At 39.1% G+C, this 19,995-nt stretch overlaps 2 protein-coding genes across 2 annotated transcripts; both read left to right on the top strand.

Moving 5' to 3' along the window:
• The first annotated feature begins 2,312 nt into the window (after positions 1-2,312).
• Positions 2,313-6,561, top strand: LOC115571560 (5-hydroxytryptamine receptor 3A-like). Its single transcript, XM_030401007.1, has 9 exons — positions 2,313-2,619; positions 3,428-3,472; positions 3,618-3,727; positions 4,361-4,530; positions 4,644-4,795; positions 5,128-5,338; positions 5,565-5,711; positions 5,899-5,966; positions 6,182-6,561. The coding sequence occupies exons 1-9, from the start codon at positions 2,443-2,445 to the stop codon at positions 6,416-6,418; spliced, it is 1,317 nt and encodes a 438-aa protein (XP_030256867.1). The 5' UTR covers positions 2,313-2,442; the 3' UTR covers positions 6,419-6,561.
• Positions 6,562-8,201: 1,640 nt separating this feature from the next.
• Positions 8,202-18,953, top strand: LOC115570832 (5-hydroxytryptamine receptor 3A-like). The gene is made up of 10 exons (XM_030399591.1): positions 8,202-8,489; positions 10,348-10,511; positions 11,402-11,446; positions 11,560-11,669; positions 12,301-12,470; positions 14,152-14,312; positions 16,166-16,376; positions 16,484-16,654; positions 16,863-16,900; positions 18,065-18,953. The coding sequence occupies exons 1-10, from the start codon at positions 8,450-8,452 to the stop codon at positions 18,287-18,289; spliced, it is 1,335 nt and encodes a 444-aa protein (XP_030255451.1). The 5' UTR covers positions 8,202-8,449; the 3' UTR covers positions 18,290-18,953.
• The last annotated feature ends 1,042 nt before the right edge of the window (positions 18,954-19,995 follow it).

The raw sequence follows: 19,995 nt of genomic DNA on the forward strand, positions 1-19,995 counted from the left end.
AAATTAGAAGGCGTATCAAACCACAGAGACTAATGTACTTCTCTTTAGTCTGCATTATGTGCTATTTGAATCTCCTTCAGTAACATAAGAGCAGAAAAACATAAGAGCCCTGAAGAGGAAGCAAAAATAAGAACATGGACGTCGGTATTTCAAAATTATACCCCTTTACCTAGACAGACAATGTGTCTTGATATTTTTGCAGTACACTGGAAGCACACTGAGAGAAACTACAGTTGCCAGGCTCTGCTTAGATACCTACATGTAACCAAAAACAATGAGCTGTTCACCATGATCTGGCCTGTTAAACAAAACAGAGTGATGACGTGTGAGAGCTTTAGTGCGAAGTAACTATGTGTGCTGGTCTGGTCTAATCACCCTAATTACATTTAACTGCAATATTTGATTGGAATTTGGATAAACTGACCATTTCTTTCTTACTATAATGGACACATTGGTTCACACATTTACAATCATACATAGTCCATGTTCTCCTCAATTACCAGTCCACTAACAACTGACTGACTGAGTCCCATGCCTTGGAGAAGGTCTCAGATGTGCTGAGGGAGCTGGAGAAAACACTGTCTGTTGTCCTCAAAAGCAGGAAAGATGAGCGGAAGCCTGCTGGCTACTGGACCAGAGTGACTAAATCAATTAACAAAGTTTTCTTCAGGGCCTGGTTCTAGGCTGTTTTGAAAGGCTATAAGAAAGTTTTTTTTTTTTTTTTGTGATTTCAGAATACCCTGTTATAACTTGCATGCATGTAAAATAGTCTAAAAGAAGTTCTTAAGTGGGAAAACAGCTAATACTTTGGAGAAATGCTAGAAAAATACATAAACTTGCGTACTTTCCAAGTTTAGTCTTTAGAAAACTCATATAATCTACAAATTGCTACATTTGGAATTCAGTTAGCTAAATAATGCGTCAATTATTATCATCAAGGAGAAATACGAGAGAGTGGGTCTCTTGTTTTAATGATCATCAGTTGGCTGTTGTAGGCTCTAGAGAGGGCATAGAAGTTCATATCTGGTCTAATGAATTGTCAGGGCGTTATGTTGTTTTCTGTGAAATGAGAGGTGTATTTTGTTGATAAAAGCATGAAGAGGATCAATGATGGTTTTTGTCACCATTTATTTAAGGAATACTGTGTTTTGCACGAAATATTTGAGTCCACTGGTCAAAGATCAGCACAGCTAGTTGACTGAGCTTTTCTATGGAATAATACATGAGCTACTGCATTAAAAAAATATTATATCTAGTCTTTCGTAGAAAATCACATTTGTACATATAAAAGACAGAAGGCAACTACACCACGAGAAAATGCCTACAAGCTACTCAGTTTATGCCTTTACTCGATATCACCAGTAGTTAAATGACAGGAAACAAGGGAGACAGAGTCGCATCAAGGGTCCTTACCCAGACTCGGGGACATTTGTTACTCATGGTTGGTGCCTTAATCCAGAGGCCTAAGTCTTAATTACCAGGCTTAACTCTACAACATTGTAAGCACACTCTTAATTGCATTTATTGTGACAGTAAAGTCAATCTGCCTACAGTGTGGCAGACATCAGTGGCTCCTGGTGTTTCCCGCATTCGGCGTGTCACCAGTTGAAAAAAACAAAGACACAAAGGGTTGGTCACCCAGTTTGCCCAACCCTCTCCCAGAGTGAGGAAATGGTATTTATTCTTACTGCAATGTAATATTATTAGACAGTTAGGAGAGTGCAGGGATGCACATTTGCTGGGTGGATCTCATAAAGACTTTGGATTCTCACTCACGATGCTTGTTGGTTTCCTCATTCTGCTCCTTCTCACAGGTAACGTCTCCTACATCTTTAAGAGAGCTTTCATCTGAATTATTTCTACCTGTGGCTAATCAAGAGTAAATGTTTCAATTTCTTAATTTTCATGCTTCCTGCCACAGAAAAAATAAAAACAATAAAAAAAAAAAAATCCACCTCAACTGAATTCAGATAGAAGAAGAAATCAAACCCATCTGCATGGCTGGCTGGTGCTATGAGTTTAACATTTTCAACGCATGTATTTATTTAATCAAAGATGGACATAAGCTTAATGAATCCTAGGAGAGCTGTTGCCAACACCTCTGTACAAGTGAGTCAGTTTTTCAGACACATTTCTGAGTGCTGCTCGATGATTTTATTAGCATGCATTTGGTAGTACATATATATATATAGCAGATGGATCTGAAATGGAGAGCCTATTTGGACTCAGATGACGTTAAAAAGCATTTAGTGGTTGAGTGGATGAGCTGGTACTCACACAACCTGCCAGCATCCATCTGAGACCACAAGCACCGGATATTACTGCTGCTGGTTTTCGGCTTGTGCTTAAAGAGCTCAGTTCAGAAGCAGTGGATAACCAGAAATGAATAATAGCTCAGAAGAGGTATAATCCTGTATTTCTTCTTTTTTTCATCGTGTCTTGATGTTTTTGGCAGTGGATGGAGAGTCCTCTGAGAAAGTGTGCAGTTATCAGGATGTTTTAAATTACATGAACTTGAGCAAAAGCAATGAGCTGTTCTTCATGACCCGGCCTGTTAAAGACCACAAACAGGCCACACAAGTATCCCTGGAAGTGCTGCTGTATGCCATTCTTGATGTGGTAAGTTGTAAAAGCTTTAACATGTGCATTGTGTATCATGTATCTATTGATTGGCAAGAGATTTCAATGAATGTCGATTGAATGTTGCAATCTTGGCTTTTATAAAGCATTGAGCGTCTTCTGCGGCTGAGATCTGCGGCATCTGCAAGGTTGATGAGAAAACTATGACGCTGGCATTGTTTGATTCTTTGACTGTCGTCAAAAAAAATTTCACAGAAAATCTGTGAAAATCTGCCTCACTCTTTAAAATCTATTTAAAGATAAATCTATAAAAAAAAAAAATAGGTCACAAACAAAAATAGAGCAACTTTTGAGATACGGCCAGAGTTTTGGTTTAAAACACTCAAAAAATGAACTACCTTTGTAACACTTGTCTATATTCTATGTTGCAGAGATGTCTACTGAAATTAGCATGCCAACCAGTTAGCCTCTCTTTGTCCTGTCTTTTAATACCACTTTTTACCAAGGTCCGATAGCCTCCATAGTTTCAGCTGTTAGAAGCAACCTTCAAAGCAAAGCAAATTATTATTGGAATTATAATTAAAGTAGAACGTGGTTCTTGTGAGACTTAGCACAACACAACAATATAAATACAAATTCCAAGTCACTTCACTCTGCATAAATGATTTTCTTGATCATATGACCCCTGTCGGTGACGTACAAATATTGTCTTTAGAAAGTTTATGATTATGCTAATGTGTCATTTTGTTGACGTTTTATGAAAGTTCTGCTGTGATGGGCCAGTGGTGTTGGTGTCATGTTCTGTGACTGGAAAGATTTTCATGCATATTTCTTTGCTTGTTCATAGAGAGAGATCGACCAGATGTTCATTCCTTACGTTTGGATTATCGCTGTGAGTTCAGCAGTTGAATGAATCATCACTTTTCTCTCTGTTAGGACACTCAAATGTCTTCCCTTTAAATAGCACCTTTTTGTTCCTACCCAGATGTTTATTTTTTGACAGTCTCTCCTGGTCTCTCTTTTGTTTGCCTCTGTAGAGCTGGCAGAACCAACACATTGGATGGAAACCAGATGACTTTTGTGGCATTAAGACGGTTTCCCTTCCTTTTGAAGTTTTGTGGAAGCCAGATATAACTATTGAAGAAATGTATGTATGAATGTACATTCATGCACTAACACTCGCAAAACCACAACAGTAATTACAGTAACTGGTGTTATAGGGATTCATGTTACGGCTGACGCATTTGGCTTGGACAGTTAGAAAAGTAACGATTATAAAATGGCTTCTTGCTCCGACCGAACTGTCACATAAGCACTCAATATTTACAGCAGATTATTTAGAGTAAGCCATTTTATAAAGAATTTGGAACAAAACCAGTCAGTCAGAATTCCTGACACAATTCTACACTGGCTTCCCTGTTCAGGGTAATAAAGCTGCTACACAACTTACAGAAAATCTCACTGGAGTACTATTAGTAAAACTATATATAAACTTATTTTTCTGTCGACTGATTTATCAATTAATAGCCTCATTTTTTTTTTTAGCTTTATACTCATACTAATCTGTTCAAGTAGGGCCTGTGTGTCCATATGTCTCATACTTGAGGGAAGTTTGAACGACAGGGTACATCATCATCAAGAGAGAATTTTCCTGGAATATTCTCTCTTGATGATGATGTACCCTGTCATGCCTAAAAGTTTGTCAACGAAGAATATATACAAATTATCTTCAGATTTGCTTTTGCTTTTGCTGTGTATTATTCATGTGTGTTTCATACAGGACAGAAAAAGACAAGGCCCCTCCGAGTCCTCTTCTCACCATCCACAGTAACGGTTTAGTCAGCATTCAGAACGACCAGGTGCTGGTTAGCACCTGCAGGATGCACGTTTACAAATTCCCCTTTGACATCCAGAGCTGCAACCTCACCTTCAAGTCTGTCGTACACTCTGGTGAGCTCATAAGACGAAACTGACTTTTCTCATCACGTGAACAGATGCCACCAGGTACTGGACCTCCTCTCTTCATTGAAACCTCACAGTTTTTTTTTTCTCTCCCCCCTCAGTCGATGAAATACAGCTTGTTCACAATGTCCACTCTTCAGAGGACACACACACAATGATGCGAACCCAGTATGAGTGGCTGTTCATCAACATGACCGTCACCAACAAAACTGTCAACATGTTCGGCCTCAAGCAAGACGTGCTGATCTACACTGTGAGTGATACTGGATACAGAACAGGGTTTGAAGCTGGAATGGTGGCTACTTTTTTTTTATTATTGTATATTAGATGGTCCTGCAAATATAAACAAAGAAAAAACAGTTCCAATTAAAATGTGTTCCTTCTCTCTGGTTCAACGTTTAACCCAACTCCAAACTGTGTTCTTATTCACAGGACAGGTTGAGCTGTGTCTACAGTACAGAATTTTATCACAAAAAATGTTGACATTTGATAGTAGAAACATGTCAGACTCTGTAACTGTTTCCACTCTTTTATGAGTAGATCGATTGAATAGGACAGTCTATGATGTGACACATAATTCAACAGATCACCATGAAGAGGCGCTCTGTCCTCTACATCGTCAACTTCATGCTGCCCATCCTGTTCTTCTTGGGTCTGGACATGGCCTCCTTCATGATCTCAGACAGTGGGGGCGAGAAGCTCGGCTTCCAGGTCACTGTGCTGCTTGCTGTCACTGTGATGCAACTTATTCTGAATGATATACTGCCTTCTTCTTCAGACAGGATTCCACTTATAGGTAAAGAGGAGTTTACAGCCATGCTAGCACTCTGTGGGGCTGTACAGGCAGGTCGGTGCTTTGAGCTAAATGCTAATGTTAGCAAGCCAACATGCTTACAATGCTAGCACACTCATGCTTAAAAGGTTTGATGATTACCCTAATTCCCAAAAAGTTATCTCCCTGGGTCTCTTCTCACTTAGGAGCAGTCTAAACTGATTCAACATGATTATTCTTTCTCCTTTAGTGATCTACTGTATTGGGATTTTTGGTTTGATGATGCTGAGCCTCCTGGAGACGATTCTGGTGTTGTATCTAATTGCGAAAGACTCCCAAGACAGTGATATGGATAAAGAGGACAATAGCAAACAGGACAAAGCCACCTGTAAAGGAGGTAAGGCTCACTGCAGCCAAGAGGGATGTTTATACCTGAACTTTAACTTACACAACAGTGTAACAGGCAAAGATGCTACTCTGTTATAATTGTACTATTATTGTGCACATCAATGAATTCTAATACTGGTTTTATAATAATTTAGAATATGCTGCAACCGTCTTTCGCGTCTAATGTCTCCTTCCAGACAAGAAGAAATGGACTGCATGCATCTGTGATGTGTCAACAGATGAAACGCCAAATGAGCAGCTGAAGGTTGGGTTTACTTTTTACTTTAAGGGGATAGTTTAGCTGAAATTATAAACAAAAAAAACCAAACAAGTTTTCTCAGGGAAGTTGTCTAGCTATGGAAATAGCTTCAATTTTACTCATTTAGAATTTGAGATTTACTTTGCTGTCAATGCAAAACAAGAAAACATGCAAATCATAATCACTCTAATTAAACACCATCTTCTACCCCCCCTTTGCAGGATAGCAGAAGCCAGCTGACGGAGGAGTCCCAGGCCTTTGAAAAGCTGTCAGACGAGCTAAGGGAGGTGGTGAAAGCACTGACGCTGCTCCTCAACAACAGGATGGAAGGAGGGAAGCCCAGCTACTGGACCAGAGTGACCAAAACAATCAACAAAGTTTTCTTCATTTTCTATGTCATAGCTGCCGGTGTGTTTCTACTCTGTATGTCTCTCAGTTGGAATAACACACTAGACTAACGGTGCTTCATAATGACACATATAATGCATTTTTTGATGACCCATCCTGCATCATCAAAACTTTTAAAAGGTAGAAAGAAGTCCTTCAGTAGTGATGTTTGCATGTTATACACACAGCTACATACCATATATAACATGAGCCCAAGACACTGGTCAGCATGTGCAATGCTAATGTTCAGTGAATCCACCAGATGTGTAATAAAAATAGACAAAATAAAGCATGCAAATGATTGATTTCTGGTGTCTAATTGACTGATTAAGAGGTTACATTTTCCAGGTCAGAACGTTGTCGATAAGAAACATGGTGACGCTCGTCCCGTTTGGCCGGCTGCAGCAGTGTTTAATAGATAGGTAGCTAAATATTTATCACGTCACATGTTTTACTGCTGGACATAAAATGTCTCCTCCTTCAATCCATTGCCAGTGTTTGTGCACTGGAGGCTGTAAGTTTCCGCATCACACTTGCGTATGCTGAATATCAGACAAAGGTTGGCTGCAGTCTGTGATGTCACAAATCATGCTTGTTGTCCTGCCTCTTAAAATTTGATTTTCAGTGAGCACAGAGGAAATGTAGTCTTTCAGCAGTGAATGTGAGCACGGCCCTCTAGTGTCGACATAGTGAAGCTCAAACATTCAACTGTGGGAACAAGAAGAAAAACACATTTTTGACTGGCAAACAACTTGAAATATGCAAACAAGGAACTTTATTTCAAAAATCACAAGACAAAAACTAAAACAATGAAACAATTAAAGACAATTTAAATGCTGTTTTCTATCAAGACGTTGTTAATGATTTTACACAGACGTTTCTATCCCTAGTGGACTTCCATATGTATTTTCAGACTTTTGTGTAAATCTTTTACCACAAACGTCCCAACCCAATGATTTCTCTCCTCTGTGGACTCGGCTGTTTCTTCAGATTTTCCCTTTGAGTAAATCTTTTGTGACAAACATCACAAACAAATAATTTCTCTCCTTTGTGAAGATCTGGATCGAGGTTCCTTGTTCAGAGTTCAGATCCTCACCAGTCGTCTCCATCAGTTTCTGCTGTTGTTGAACTGCTGGCTGAAGGCTCTGCCTCTCTGTTGTCATTCTGTTTCTCATCATCCCGACTCTTCGTAGTGACAGCAGTGAATGGGGACCTGATGAAACTGCTCTCCATCCTGACTGGTCCAGAGTTCCTCCTGTTCCTCTTATGTGTTGTAGCTGATGGTCCTTCTGGTCCAGGCTGGGGCTCCTCTTCTTTAATCACCGGTGGCTGCTGGATATCTCCAGGGAGCAGACAATAAAAACAACTATGATGTAAGAAATATTCATCCGAGTAACTCACAGACGAACACACACTCTCCTTTCACTTTTTCTGAGTGGTTTAACACAAAACTAGATGACATTTTACTTTAATTATGACAAACTGCACCTTTCGTATCTTTTAAATGACCTGACATTTTCTTGCATCTGGATCTTCAAACACATTTGCTTTCATTTATGTTGCTTCAAACTGACATACAACATCCTGCTAGCTGGAAATACTCTCTTGAGTGCCAAATATGGATCAATCCACTGCTCAAAATTGCCACACATAAACTTAGCAGCTAACATTTGATAGAAACAACATTGGCCAGTTGTTGATTTATTTAAAAGTATTAATACTAATTATGAATTTGTGACTCAATCAGTTGGAACCAGTGGGCTTGATGAGAGGAACGGAGGGACAGTAATAAGAGACGGACTAAGACATTTCTGAGTCACCAGCCGCTAGTTAAAAACCCTCTTGGTTGGAAAATGCACTCACACAGCTGAAAACTGGGCCATTAAATCTTTCCACTTCCTCGCAAAAGTGCAGTCTGGAGTACAGCTACATGTGGTTTGAAATCACTTTCTAGATTACGGAGATGAAAACAAGAACAAGAACAACATTGAGTTTGCCCAACCCTCTTCCAGTGTTGGGTGACATTTCAGCGCAGAGTCGACAGTGATGTACATTTGCTGTACAAACCTCTCACTGACTGGATTCTCGCTGGTCCTGCACTCATGATTCCTGCTGGCTTCCTCTTTCTGCTCCTCCTCACAGGTGAGGTTTCTCTCATCCTCACAGCTCTGGATAATTCAAAAACGTCACTATGAACAGTTTTTTCTTTTTTTAGATTCAAGGCTGCTGATTTTAGATACCATCAGGGGTTAAAAAAAAGGTGTGCTTTCATTATCTTCTAACCGTGTATCCACTCAGTTTCCAGTTTATTTGGCACGGTTGCCAAAACTAATGTAGTCAAATACAAGAGTGCTGTAATAAATCCAGCCTTCGTGAAGCTTACGATGCTCAGTTTTGGAGAATATTGTAGTTTATGTCTGTACTGTTGGTGTTTCTAATATTTTGCCCACCCTGACTGATCAAAACATTGTGGACACAATATTAGAAATGCTTCTCAGTATAATTTAACAACGACCGAACTGTTGTTATATTGTAGAAAGTGCTCTTTGCATCTCCATGTTATTTAAATGAAGGGTTTGCAAAAATAAGTAAAGACACCTCTGAGCAACAGTTAAATAAGAATATAACAAATCACCAGTCATTGAAAAAAAAAAGAGGTAAGCTTAATATCAACATATTTTCAGATTGAGACATGAACAGGTTGCTGTTGTCAAGTGCACAATGATGCCTATATAACAAGCTTGAATTAACAGACCTGTTAGAGTTAGTGCAATTGGATTTAGATCACAGTATATCAGATTTACACACTATGAATTGATAAATCCCACTTTAAACCAGTTCAGTCGAACCACAGGTAGACAGGTTCCCAAAATATTTAAGAGCCCAAATACAACATTGTTTTTTGTGCTTTTCTGGACTAGACTTAAAATTGAACGGTGTTTGGGAAGTGAAATGTTACAACAGTCTTCTCCCTTATCACACAACACTGTGGCAACATGGAGTTTTACTCAATTAATGATTTTTCCTATTGGGCCCAAACTATTTGAAATATTAAAAAAAAATAATTTGGTTTGTATACATATATATTATATATATACATATATATATATATATATACATACATATATATATATATATATATATATATATATATACATACATACATACATATATATATATATATATATATATATATACATACATATGTATATATATATATATATACATACATATGTATATATATATATATATACATATATATATATATATATATATATATATATACATACATATATATATATATACATACATATATATATATATACATACATATATATATATATATATACATACATATATATATATATATATATATATATATATATACATATATATATATACATATATATATATACATATACATATATATATACATATATACATATACATATATATATATGTATATATACATATATATATATATACTTGAATATATTTGAATTGTGCCATGAATCACACATGTGATGTCACATCCTTTAACTCAACACGCTAGCATGGCCGCTAACTTGTGTTACAGGCCTAGAGTTCATAAATGTTTCTATTTGTCTGTTTCAATAACCCTCTTTTGCGTGTGTGTAGGTGGGTGTGTCTGAGTGATGTAGGTTGCCCGGGTGAGCTAATTGGTTCCTTCCTGGAAGCCAAGAATTCAAGGACCAGCTCCTCTTCAGTTCCTCGAGGCTCTCCTCTGTTGTCCCACACTACCAGCATTGTTGATTGTGAACTCGAGGTGTTTGTGAATAAAACCATTTAAAAACGCTTCGCTGCTGGTGGTGCTTGGAGGATGGGAAGAGGGTAGTCTCACTTTCATGTTAAGCCAGGGTTTCCCCCTAGGCCCTGGTCGTAACACTTGTTGAAGGAGCTCAGAATTTCAAATGGTGAAAGTAATCAGCACCACAGTTCCTGATTTGTTTGTGTTTTTGTCTCTTTGTTTCTGCTGCAGATGTTCAGACGTCTGATGAACATAACTGCAGTTATCTGGATGTTTTACAGCACTTGAACTTGACCAGAAACAAAGAGCAGTTCACCATGATCCGGCCTGTTAAAAACTACAAAAAGCCAACAATTGTAACACTGGATGTGCTACTCTTTGCCATTCTAGACGTGGTAAGTGGTTGCTTATGATAATAACTTTATTATAGGTTATATTTGTTTAATTTCTCTCTTGTCCTGTGATGTAACAGGATATCAAAGTCACGTTTTATCAGCTGTGAAGTCACGACATGAAACATTCTCCCTGAGGTATCAGCTGCCTGGCTCTGATTGTACTCAGCCCCTAATATTCCCGGAGACCAGATATTTTCATTATTATGAAAGTAGGACCCAAATGCAAAACACTCAAGGCAGGCAGGTAGCAAGCTTTAATAAGCTGGCCAACAAAAACAGGCAGGAGCAAACCAAAGAAGCATGGGCAAGACTTGCAGGAACACGAGGAACACTACAGACACGAGGAAAATTCAAGACATGGGATAGACGTGACAAAGAGTGAGGGAACAACACAGGCTTAAATACAAACTAAATCAATGAGCATATGACGTGCAGGCTGAGGCACACTAAGAACAGGGTGGTGCTAAGGAGGCTGATGTGAGATGTGAGGCGTGTCGGAATGATCAGCCTGCGGAGGAGCACACAAACACAGGAGGGAAACAGAACACTGGGAGCGGAAGCAGAAAAATAACAAGAGACAGCACAAAACAGTATATCACTACAAAATAAAACAGGAAATCAACTAACCAAAAAGCCCAAACCATGACAGATATTCTATTAAAAGCAAGGTTGCCATCAGACATTGACAGCTGATCCAAATCCAGTTTAAGAATGTGTAAACAGTTGATGAAAAGAAGCAAACATAGATATAGGCTACTTCATGGAGGTTTGTGCCCTGAGTGATTTTTGGTTTAATTTGTGTTAACTGAAGTACTGTTTGATTACTCATGTTGGTGATTCTAGTGTGCCTGTTTAAAACTGTGTCAGGTAAACATCTTCTTTGCTCTTAGAGAGAGAAGGACCAACAATTGATTCCCTATGTTTGGATTGATATGGTGAGTTCTGTCTGAAAGAAGAAGACCATGAATACATTTCCACCTCTCTCTCTCTTGGGAAACTCAAAGTGCATTTGTTAAAAAAAAAGCATTTTCCTTGTTTTCATCCACAGTGGTGGAAAAATGAATTCCTTACTTGGGATCCTAATGATTTCTGCAACATTACCAGAATATCTCTCCCCAATGAACTATTGTGGAAGCCAGATATAACTATTGAAGAGATGTAAGTTTGAATGTATGTGCATGTTCTGACACTCACAACTGTAACCTGTTACTCGTCATCATGTTATTATTAAGAAATGACACAGAAAACGAAGCATTGCAATAGGACTAAAATATGTTTCGGTTATTACTCATCAGGATCAAACTAAAATAGCTGAGCCAGGCAGGTTTGGACAAAACAGTTAGAAACTATATCCAGGTTTGAGTTGGTTTCAATCATGATCATCTGCCTTTTTTTCTGTGTAGCTTAATAGCTTCATAGTGATAACCAAAAAGCTTAGACAAGTGCCACTTTAACAGCAGATTTAAACACCATAAAGGCAGAAAACAACAGAGACGTACATACAATATGAAGTAGAGCAGCTGCAGCCACAATCTTAAGTTTGGATATGAATATTGACTTAGGAACTGTTCATCTGTGATAACGTTTTGAACAAAGTTTGATCTGATGATACAAGCGAGAATAAAAATGTTGTGTTTATTAATCTTATGTTGCATGGAGTAAGTTTACAGGTGCTATCCTCTTTACAGTCACACATCCAGTATTTAACCAGAGACCTTTGTAACTTCCAGTGTTTAATGGTATGATATACTATGGGAAATTTAAAGCTTACCCCTGTGGTCTCACTCAGGACAGAGAAGGACAGGGCCCCTCCAAATCCTTTTCTCATCATTAGGAACGATGGTGAAATTGAAATAACGGATGACCAGGTGCTGGTCAGTGCCTGCAGGATGCGTGTTTACAAATTCCCCTTCGACATTCAGACCTGCAACCTCTCCTTCAAGTCTGTCGTACACGATGGTGAGTCTGGTGCGTTTGAGAGGGGAAGTAGCAACATAATTTACGGCACAACACGCAGAGTTATCACGACCCATTTTCAAACAGAATGGAGACTTTCAACAAAAGTATCATACTATATCATTTTCTACCACTGCTCACTTCGTCTTGTAAAATACACCAAACACACGTATAATACCAATAAACAAACAATTACTGGAAGTTGAATTTCCTACAGCAAAATGAAAAGCATCCTGGTCACAGTTGAACCTTTGAAGTGCTCATCACTGATGACATCTGGTGAAAGGTCATCATGTGACTTAAGTCAGTTCATTTAATTCAATAATAAAACTACTCCATGACATATTTCAAACTGATCTGCTACAAGAACAAATAAGCTAATAATGTTGTGCTGAACTTACTAAACACATAGCATACACTATATTGCCAAAAGTATTAACTCACCCATCCTAATAATTGAAATCAGGTGTTCTAATCACTTCCATGGCGACAGGTGTATAAAAGCAAGCACCTAGGCATGCAGACTGTTTCTACAAACATTTGTGAAAGAATGGGTCACTCTCAGGAGCTCAGTGAATTCCAGTGCAGTACTGTGATAGGATGCCACCTGTGCAACAAGTCCAGTCATGAAATTTCCCCGCTCCTCAATATTCCACAGTCAACTGTCAGTGGTATTATAACAAAGTGGAAGCGATTGGGAAAGACAGCAATCACTACAGACCTCCAAACTTCATGTGGCCTTCAGGATAACTCAAGAACAGTGCATAGAGAACTTCATGGAATGTGTTTCCATGGCCGAGCAGCTGCAGCCAAGCCATACATCAGCAAGTACAATGCAAAGCGTCGGATGCAGTGGTGTAAAGCCAGCCATCAATGGACTCTAGAGCAGTGGAGACGCGTTCTCTTGAGTGACGAATCGCGCTTCCCTATTTGGCAATCTGATGGACGAGTTTGGGTTTGGCGGTTGCGAGGAGAACAGTACTTGTCTGACTGCATTGTGCCAAGGGTAAAGTTTGGTGGAGGGGGGATTATGGTGTGGGGTTGTTTTTCAGGAGCTGGGCTTGGCCCCTTAGTTCCAGTGAAAGGAACTCTGATTGCTTCAGCATACCAAGAGATGTTGTACAATTCCATGCTCCCAACTTTGTGGGAACAGTTTGGTAGATGGCCCCTTCCTGTTCCAACATGACTGTGCACCAGTGCACAAAGCAAGGTCCACAAAGACATGGATGAGAGAGTTTTGTGTGGATGTACTTGACTGGCCTCAACCTGATAGACCACCTTTGGGATGAATTAGAGTGCAGACTGAGAGCCAACATCAGTGTGTGACCTCACAAATGCACTTCTGGAAGAATGGTCAGAAATTCCCCAAAACACACTCCTAAACCTTGTGGAGCCTTTCCAGAAGAGTTGAAGCTGTTATAGCTGCAAAGGGTGGACTGACGTTATATTAAGCCCTATGGATTAAAAATTGAATGTCACTTAAGTTAATATGCGAGTCAAGGCAGGTGAGCGAATACTTTGGGGAATATAGTGTATGTCACAATAAAAGTCAAAGTGAGTTTGAATGAATGTGTGCTTTAATAACTTTGACAGTTTCTCCTCAGCTGATCACTCATATCATACAGTCCTTCTTTGTTAACCTGAGAGGAAACGTCAGTTATTTTTTTTTCATCTCCCACCTCAGACAAGGAAATACTGCTCACTGAGCATTTGAACTCTTCAGCGATCGTCGAGGAGACTCGCAAGTTGATGCACAACGAGTACGAGTGGCTGTTTGTCAACATGACGGTTCACTCAAACAACATCAGTTACTCCAACTTCAACCAAAGTGTGGTCATTTACACTGTGAGTATTTCCGGACACAGAGACGCACAGTTGGAAAGTAAACATTTTCCAAGTAATCATATCTAAGTATTAACATTTTGTGAGTCTTTATACAGTTTATTCTGTCAATACACTTCAGAGGGAAGCACTGATTCATTTATTATTTCCCCTTGATTTTTTTGATGACAGGGCTTAAAGCGAAACTCTCGCCAAAAAGCAACCGAGGCTTTATTTGGGATTCAGTATGAGTCAAACCTTCGTGTAAAGGCATAATTACAACAAAAGAGGCACTTTTACCGTAGTTTCGGTTTTGGTCACGTTAATTTTGAACGGGAGTGCATGGGGCATGACACGCTAGCATCAAAATCGCTATTTTTAGAACACTAAGAAGGCTCGACACAACATGAAACTTTGCTTGTAGCATCACCAGGGTCTCTACTCATGAACATGAGTAGAGACCCTGGTGAGGGTCTCTACTCATGTTCAGAGAGAGGCTTGAGGAGCTTCACCATTACTCTCCTGCCTGTCAGGTCGCACTCGGGGATCAACACTTTTTGCCTGCCATGACGGCGACGCGGGGGAGATGCAGCAGCTAACGTGAGTAGTTCAAAAACCTTCTTTTTCATAAACTCTGTGTACACAAACAATGATCTCAATGCTCTTGTTCATGAGTAGAGACCCTAGTGATGCTACGAGCAGTTTCATGTTGTGTCGAGCCTTCTTAGTGTTCTAAAAATAGCGATTTTGATGCTAGTGTATCGTGCCCCATGCACTCCCGTTCAAAATTAACGTGCCCAAAACTGAAACTACGGTAAATCTTAAAAGTGCCTCTTTCGTCGTAATTATGCTTTTACACGAAGGTTTGACTCATATTCAATCCCAAAAAAAGCCTCAGTTGCTTTTTGGTGAGAGTTTCACTTTAAAGTGCAAACGCAAAAAAGAATTTCAGTTTTTCTGTTTAAGGGGGTTTTCATTCCCCATTTTGAGTTTCACATTTGATGTTTTCCTTATATTCTTGTTTCCATTTCTATTATTAGATTCGTCTCACCAGTTCAGGCCTCGAATTTGAGCATTTCCATTCAAGCATTTTTTTAAATTTCACGTTTTTCACTTGCTCACATGTTCAAATGGTCATTTTACACTATAAATAAGCATTTTCAATTTCCCTTTTCTCTTTTTAAGTTTAATTATGGATTGTTTGTTTTTACTAGTGCAGTAAAATATTGCCCTTCTTAATTTTCTATACAAGCAAAAGTAACCTCCGTTCAGAGGATGCCAGAAGTGCTCTAAAACTGGAACCCCAAAACAGCCATTTCTGACTGGATTTAAGAATGCACCCTTTTTCTTTGCTAAACCATCAGTGGGCTAATGGTTACTTTAATCATATACTTGTGTTTGTAAACTTTACTCTGTGTGGGTCTAGCCTTCACAACACATCCTAGGTGGATGGGGAAATGAGAGATGAACGATGAGCATTCTGTGCATTTCTTTCTAAATGTTTGGAAAAATTGCTTGTGTTTTTGCCCTTTAATACGAAAGACTTGTTGCATATTTGAGTGTACTGTCATCAGACCAGGGTCTCTGTGTCTGTGTGAAGCGTGAGGCAGCTTTCACACCTCAATCAAGAGAGAGAGTGATCTCTAATTTGAATTAGAAGGAATGAAATGCATTCATTTCTTAATCACATCTTAACTTCTCCTGCGCCGACAGCAATACCCTACGTTCATTCCCAACTGCTACCCCAGAATGGTGATCCCCTCCATGACTCAGGTGCACCACTATAGATGTGGACAAATTAGGAGAGATTAGCCGGATCCCGCCTGCTGCCCTTTTACCTGTAAAACCTCATTTACAGTAACCTCATCATTACACAGATCTCCATCAAGAGGAGAGCTGGCCTCTACATCATCAACTTCATGCTGCCCATCCTGTTCTTCGTGGGTCTGGACTTGGCCTCTTTCATGATCTCAGACAGCAGTGGCGAGAAGCTCAGCTTCAAGGTCACTGTGCTGCTCGCCATCACTGTGATGCAGCTTATTCTGAACGATATACTGCCTGCTTCATCAAACAGGATTCCACTCATAGGTAAAGAAACTCATTCTTGAGTTGTATATGACAGCACTTTATATGGGATTTTCTGACTCACTGTGTAGTTATTTGTCCACATTAATGACGATGCCTTCCCCCTTTAGCGTCCTACTGTATTGGGATTTTTGGTATGATGATGCTCAGCCTCCTGGAGACGGTTTTGGTAATGTTTCTGTTGCATAAGGACACGAAAGAAGAGGCAGAAAAAGAACAAAGCATGATTGAGGACTGTGGGTATAAAGAAGGCGACGTCAGCACCAAAAAATATTACACAGGTGAGATTCACAACCATAGGAAAGTCACACATCCGTTGAATTTGCGAAGCACCATATAAATTAATCTAGATGTTCATTTTTTTGAAAACGGTCATGTATGAAATGTCTAATACAAAGCACTTGTGTTATTTTGAATATGCACTTACCATGTTTTGTGTACATCTTTTGATAAATGTATTCACTGTGCCACTCTGTGATGTTTCTTCAGGTGAAACACCATCTGAAGTGCTGCCGGTGGTCAAAGAGGTCAGGGTCAAGTTTCACTATTTTAAATCTAGAAGGTTATTTTTCACATAATTAGAAAAAAAGTTGTTTTTTTAATCAGGACTGCTCCTTCCTGCAGAGATAGTCCATGTAAAAAAGTGTTGACATTGTGTTCTGAGTGAAAAACAGTGAATTAAAGATTACTTTATTTTGTTTAAGGGTCTTCTTTTCTCAGGCGGTGAGACTCCACATCATTCTCAGCACACTGCCATAAAAAATAGACTCAGTGACAGGCATTAAGAAGAACTTACCAGAAGTCATAAAAGTAGAGATATCATGCAAAAGGGTTACTTTTCTAAAACTTTAAGTTACCCATATGAGTTGCATTGAGTCTTAAAGTATCTTTATACTATGGGTGTCCTGGATCTGATCGGATCTGATATTCAGCATTGTCCTACTTATCAGAATCGGTGGAGTTTTATAGTTGTTGTTTTTATTATAAATTAAAATGTGCTAAATTGGCTCTGATGCAGCATACAATCTGCAAAGTAACCTCTAACTAAAATTATAAAATAAACGTAGCAGGTAGAAAATATGATATTTGCCACCACAATGTAGTCGGGACTGTGGTGCATGTGCAGAACGCTAAGGCCATTCAGGTCTGACTAAGGCGTATATATGAAAGAGTAAATCGACTCTGCATTAACTGGGGCGATTTTGAGAAATTCAACATGTTTGCATGGACTTAAAAGTCTGGATTAAGTTGGACTAACACAGTAGTCCAATCATGTAAACGTACTGACTGTTTAGCTGTGTTCAAACACGTTCCCTCCTGTCCACTCTCAGTCCAGTTCTCCCTTAGGGTATGTAAGGAATAAGTTCAAAGCACAAAGCACACAGAAAACAGCACACAGCACGCAGCAAACAGCACAAAGTGCACAGCAAACAGCACAATGCACACAGCAAATAACACAAAGCACACAGCACAAAGCACACAGCAAACAGCACAAAGCACACAGCAAACGGCAAACAGCACACAGCAAAAACCTTTATCAAAACAGCTATATGACGTCTGGGGTTAAAACAAGCACAAACATTACAACTGAAACAAAAAATGGATATTTCAAATATAGCAGCTGAATTTACAAAAATCACGTACTTACCTAACCCTAACCCTAACCAAAGTTTATTAAACTACTTTTTCAGGAAAGCAGCAGCCAGCTGATGGAGGAGTCCCGTGAATTTGAAAAGCTGTCATATGAGCTGAGGGAGTTGGTGAAAATGCTCCTCAACAGCGGGACGGAAGAAGCAAGGCCTGCTGGCTACTGGAAGGGAGTGTGTAAAAAACTCAACAAAGGGTTCCTCATCTTCTATGTCATGGCTTTAGTTCTGTTTTTAGTCTGCATGTTTTACAAGTGGAGTGTAGAATAATCACAGCACAATAATTGAATGATAGTTACCAGAAGTTGTAAACGCTCACTGGGTCACATTAATCACATGTACTATCCCAGTGCACTAATATGACCCGAGGTGGTATATTGTTAACCACAGTCCTCATGTACAAGAATTCCACCTCTACAGACATTAAAAAAAACACAAATAAAAAAGAGCATGTAGGTTTTGGTGTCAAAATATGCATGTTATTCTACGTAACTGTATATTTAACATGTATTATAGGTTATTCTCATCATCCAACCTAAAAAAATATTAACAACATTTACTTAAGTACAAGCAATCAACAGCAAACCATCAGCCGCTCTACTTGGCAATATATCTCACACCATGCTTAAATCAAAATATTGGCTGTCATAGCTAACGCTTACATGTATACATTGATAATACTGAAATTTTTATGTGATTTTGTTTTAGTCCTTCAAAAGGTTTTCTACACATGTAGCAGTCCCTGTGGGTAAGACTTGCTGTCTTTTTTTGTTTTGGGCTGACTTTTACAATCCCTCTGGACTGATTGCAGTGGATTAAGATCACCTGTGCACAGAGTGGGGAGACTGGGAAGACACGAACAAATTTGGTCCAGCCATTACAGAGCTCCGTGAACGGAGACTTAGCATTGACAGCTAACAGCATGGGGTCAGAACTTTACACTGTGTTTTAAGCGTCTTAACATGCTCCACATCTCACACCAAAAGTTATGCAACATCAGCAGACACCTTAGCACACAGCACTGTAGCGTGTATGACTCAAACTGAATAAAAAAGTAGTTAAAACAGTGTGTTTGTGCAAGGAGCTACTTACCTGTTTGTTGACATCCAGTGCCTTCCGGTAGCTAGACCAAACTAGTCGATCCGTCGAGTGTGCTTGTCTAAAGGCACACAGAAAAAAAAAAAAAAAACCTTGTCATACACAGACAAGAGCTCATCACACTGTGGTAAATAGGTTCATATTAACTGTGATATGAAACTGCCTTGAGTCTGTAAAAATGTCAAGGAGCTGAACAATTTAACGAAAGATTTTTACCATAATGTGTAGTGTAATCTTTTGTTAAGACAGATTTAATAAAATTGGTATATAAAAAAAAGTTCAGGAACTGGTATTGAAATCAAGGTATTGGTATCGATATCGTTGTCACTTTTGAATATATTTGAACAAAACGCAACCCTACACGTACAAAGAATATTATCTGGACCAGCAGCCTTATTAATATTCACTCTCCGCAGAATTTTTCTCACATCTGCTCTGTTAACTGACAGAGTAGTCATACTTCCTGTTCACATCCCGCCAAAATTAAAGTAGTAGAAGTAGCAAAATCTATTAATACAAAATGTTTTCCTGTCACTACTGTAGGAACTTGTCATCTCATCTCTGCTACTTAAAGAGGTCCTGTTTCGGCCTTGATTACCTTTCACCCAAATTGACTCTTTTTTCCCGCATATTACCTGGCAAGAAGAGAAGCTTGCACTCCTTTTCCTCAGGTCAAACGAGGTCAAACACCAAAGAGTCTTCTCTCTACCCATAAGAAGAAAATTAGAACTGTTTTCTCACAAAGAAGGCCCGCAGTCCAACCCAGAACACTAAAGGAAACCAAACTTCAGGACCTCCTGACTCCCAGAAAAAGCAGGCTGAACATCTTCATACAGCTGTATCCACACACGTGAGAATGAGTTGGTGTCTAAGTTCTG

This window comes from Sparus aurata, chromosome 20 (genome assembly GCF_900880675.1).
Source record: "Sparus aurata chromosome 20, fSpaAur1.1, whole genome shotgun sequence".
Classification (NCBI taxonomy): Eukaryota; Metazoa; Chordata; class Actinopteri; order Spariformes; family Sparidae; genus Sparus; species Sparus aurata.

What these genes read in the sequence shown, in the direction of transcription:
- LOC115570832 (XM_030399591.1), top strand. Translation starts at nt 8,450, where the DNA reads ATGATTCCTGCTGGCTTCCTCTTTCTGCTCCTCCTCACAG. An exon ending in AAAGTGTGGTCATTTACACT is followed by an intron (nt 14,313 to 16,165) that starts GTGAGTATTTCC and finishes ATCATTACACAG; the next exon opens with ATCTCCATCAAGAGGAGAGC. An exon ending in TGCTGCCGGTGGTCAAAGAG is followed by an intron (nt 16,901 to 18,064) that starts GTCAGGGTCAAG and finishes CTACTTTTTCAG; the next exon opens with GAAAGCAGCAGCCAGCTGAT.
- LOC115571560 (XM_030401007.1), top strand. Translation starts at nt 2,443, where the DNA reads ATGTTTTTGGCAGTGGATGGAGAGTCCTCTGAGAAAGTGTGCAGTTAT. An exon ending in GATATAACTATTGAAGAAAT is followed by an intron (nt 3,728 to 4,360) that starts GTATGTATGAAT and finishes TGTTTCATACAG; the next exon opens with GACAGAAAAAGACAAGGCCC. An exon ending in AGACAGGATTCCACTTATAG is followed by an intron (nt 5,339 to 5,564) that starts GTAAAGAGGAGT and finishes TTTCTCCTTTAG; the next exon opens with TGATCTACTGTATTGGGATT.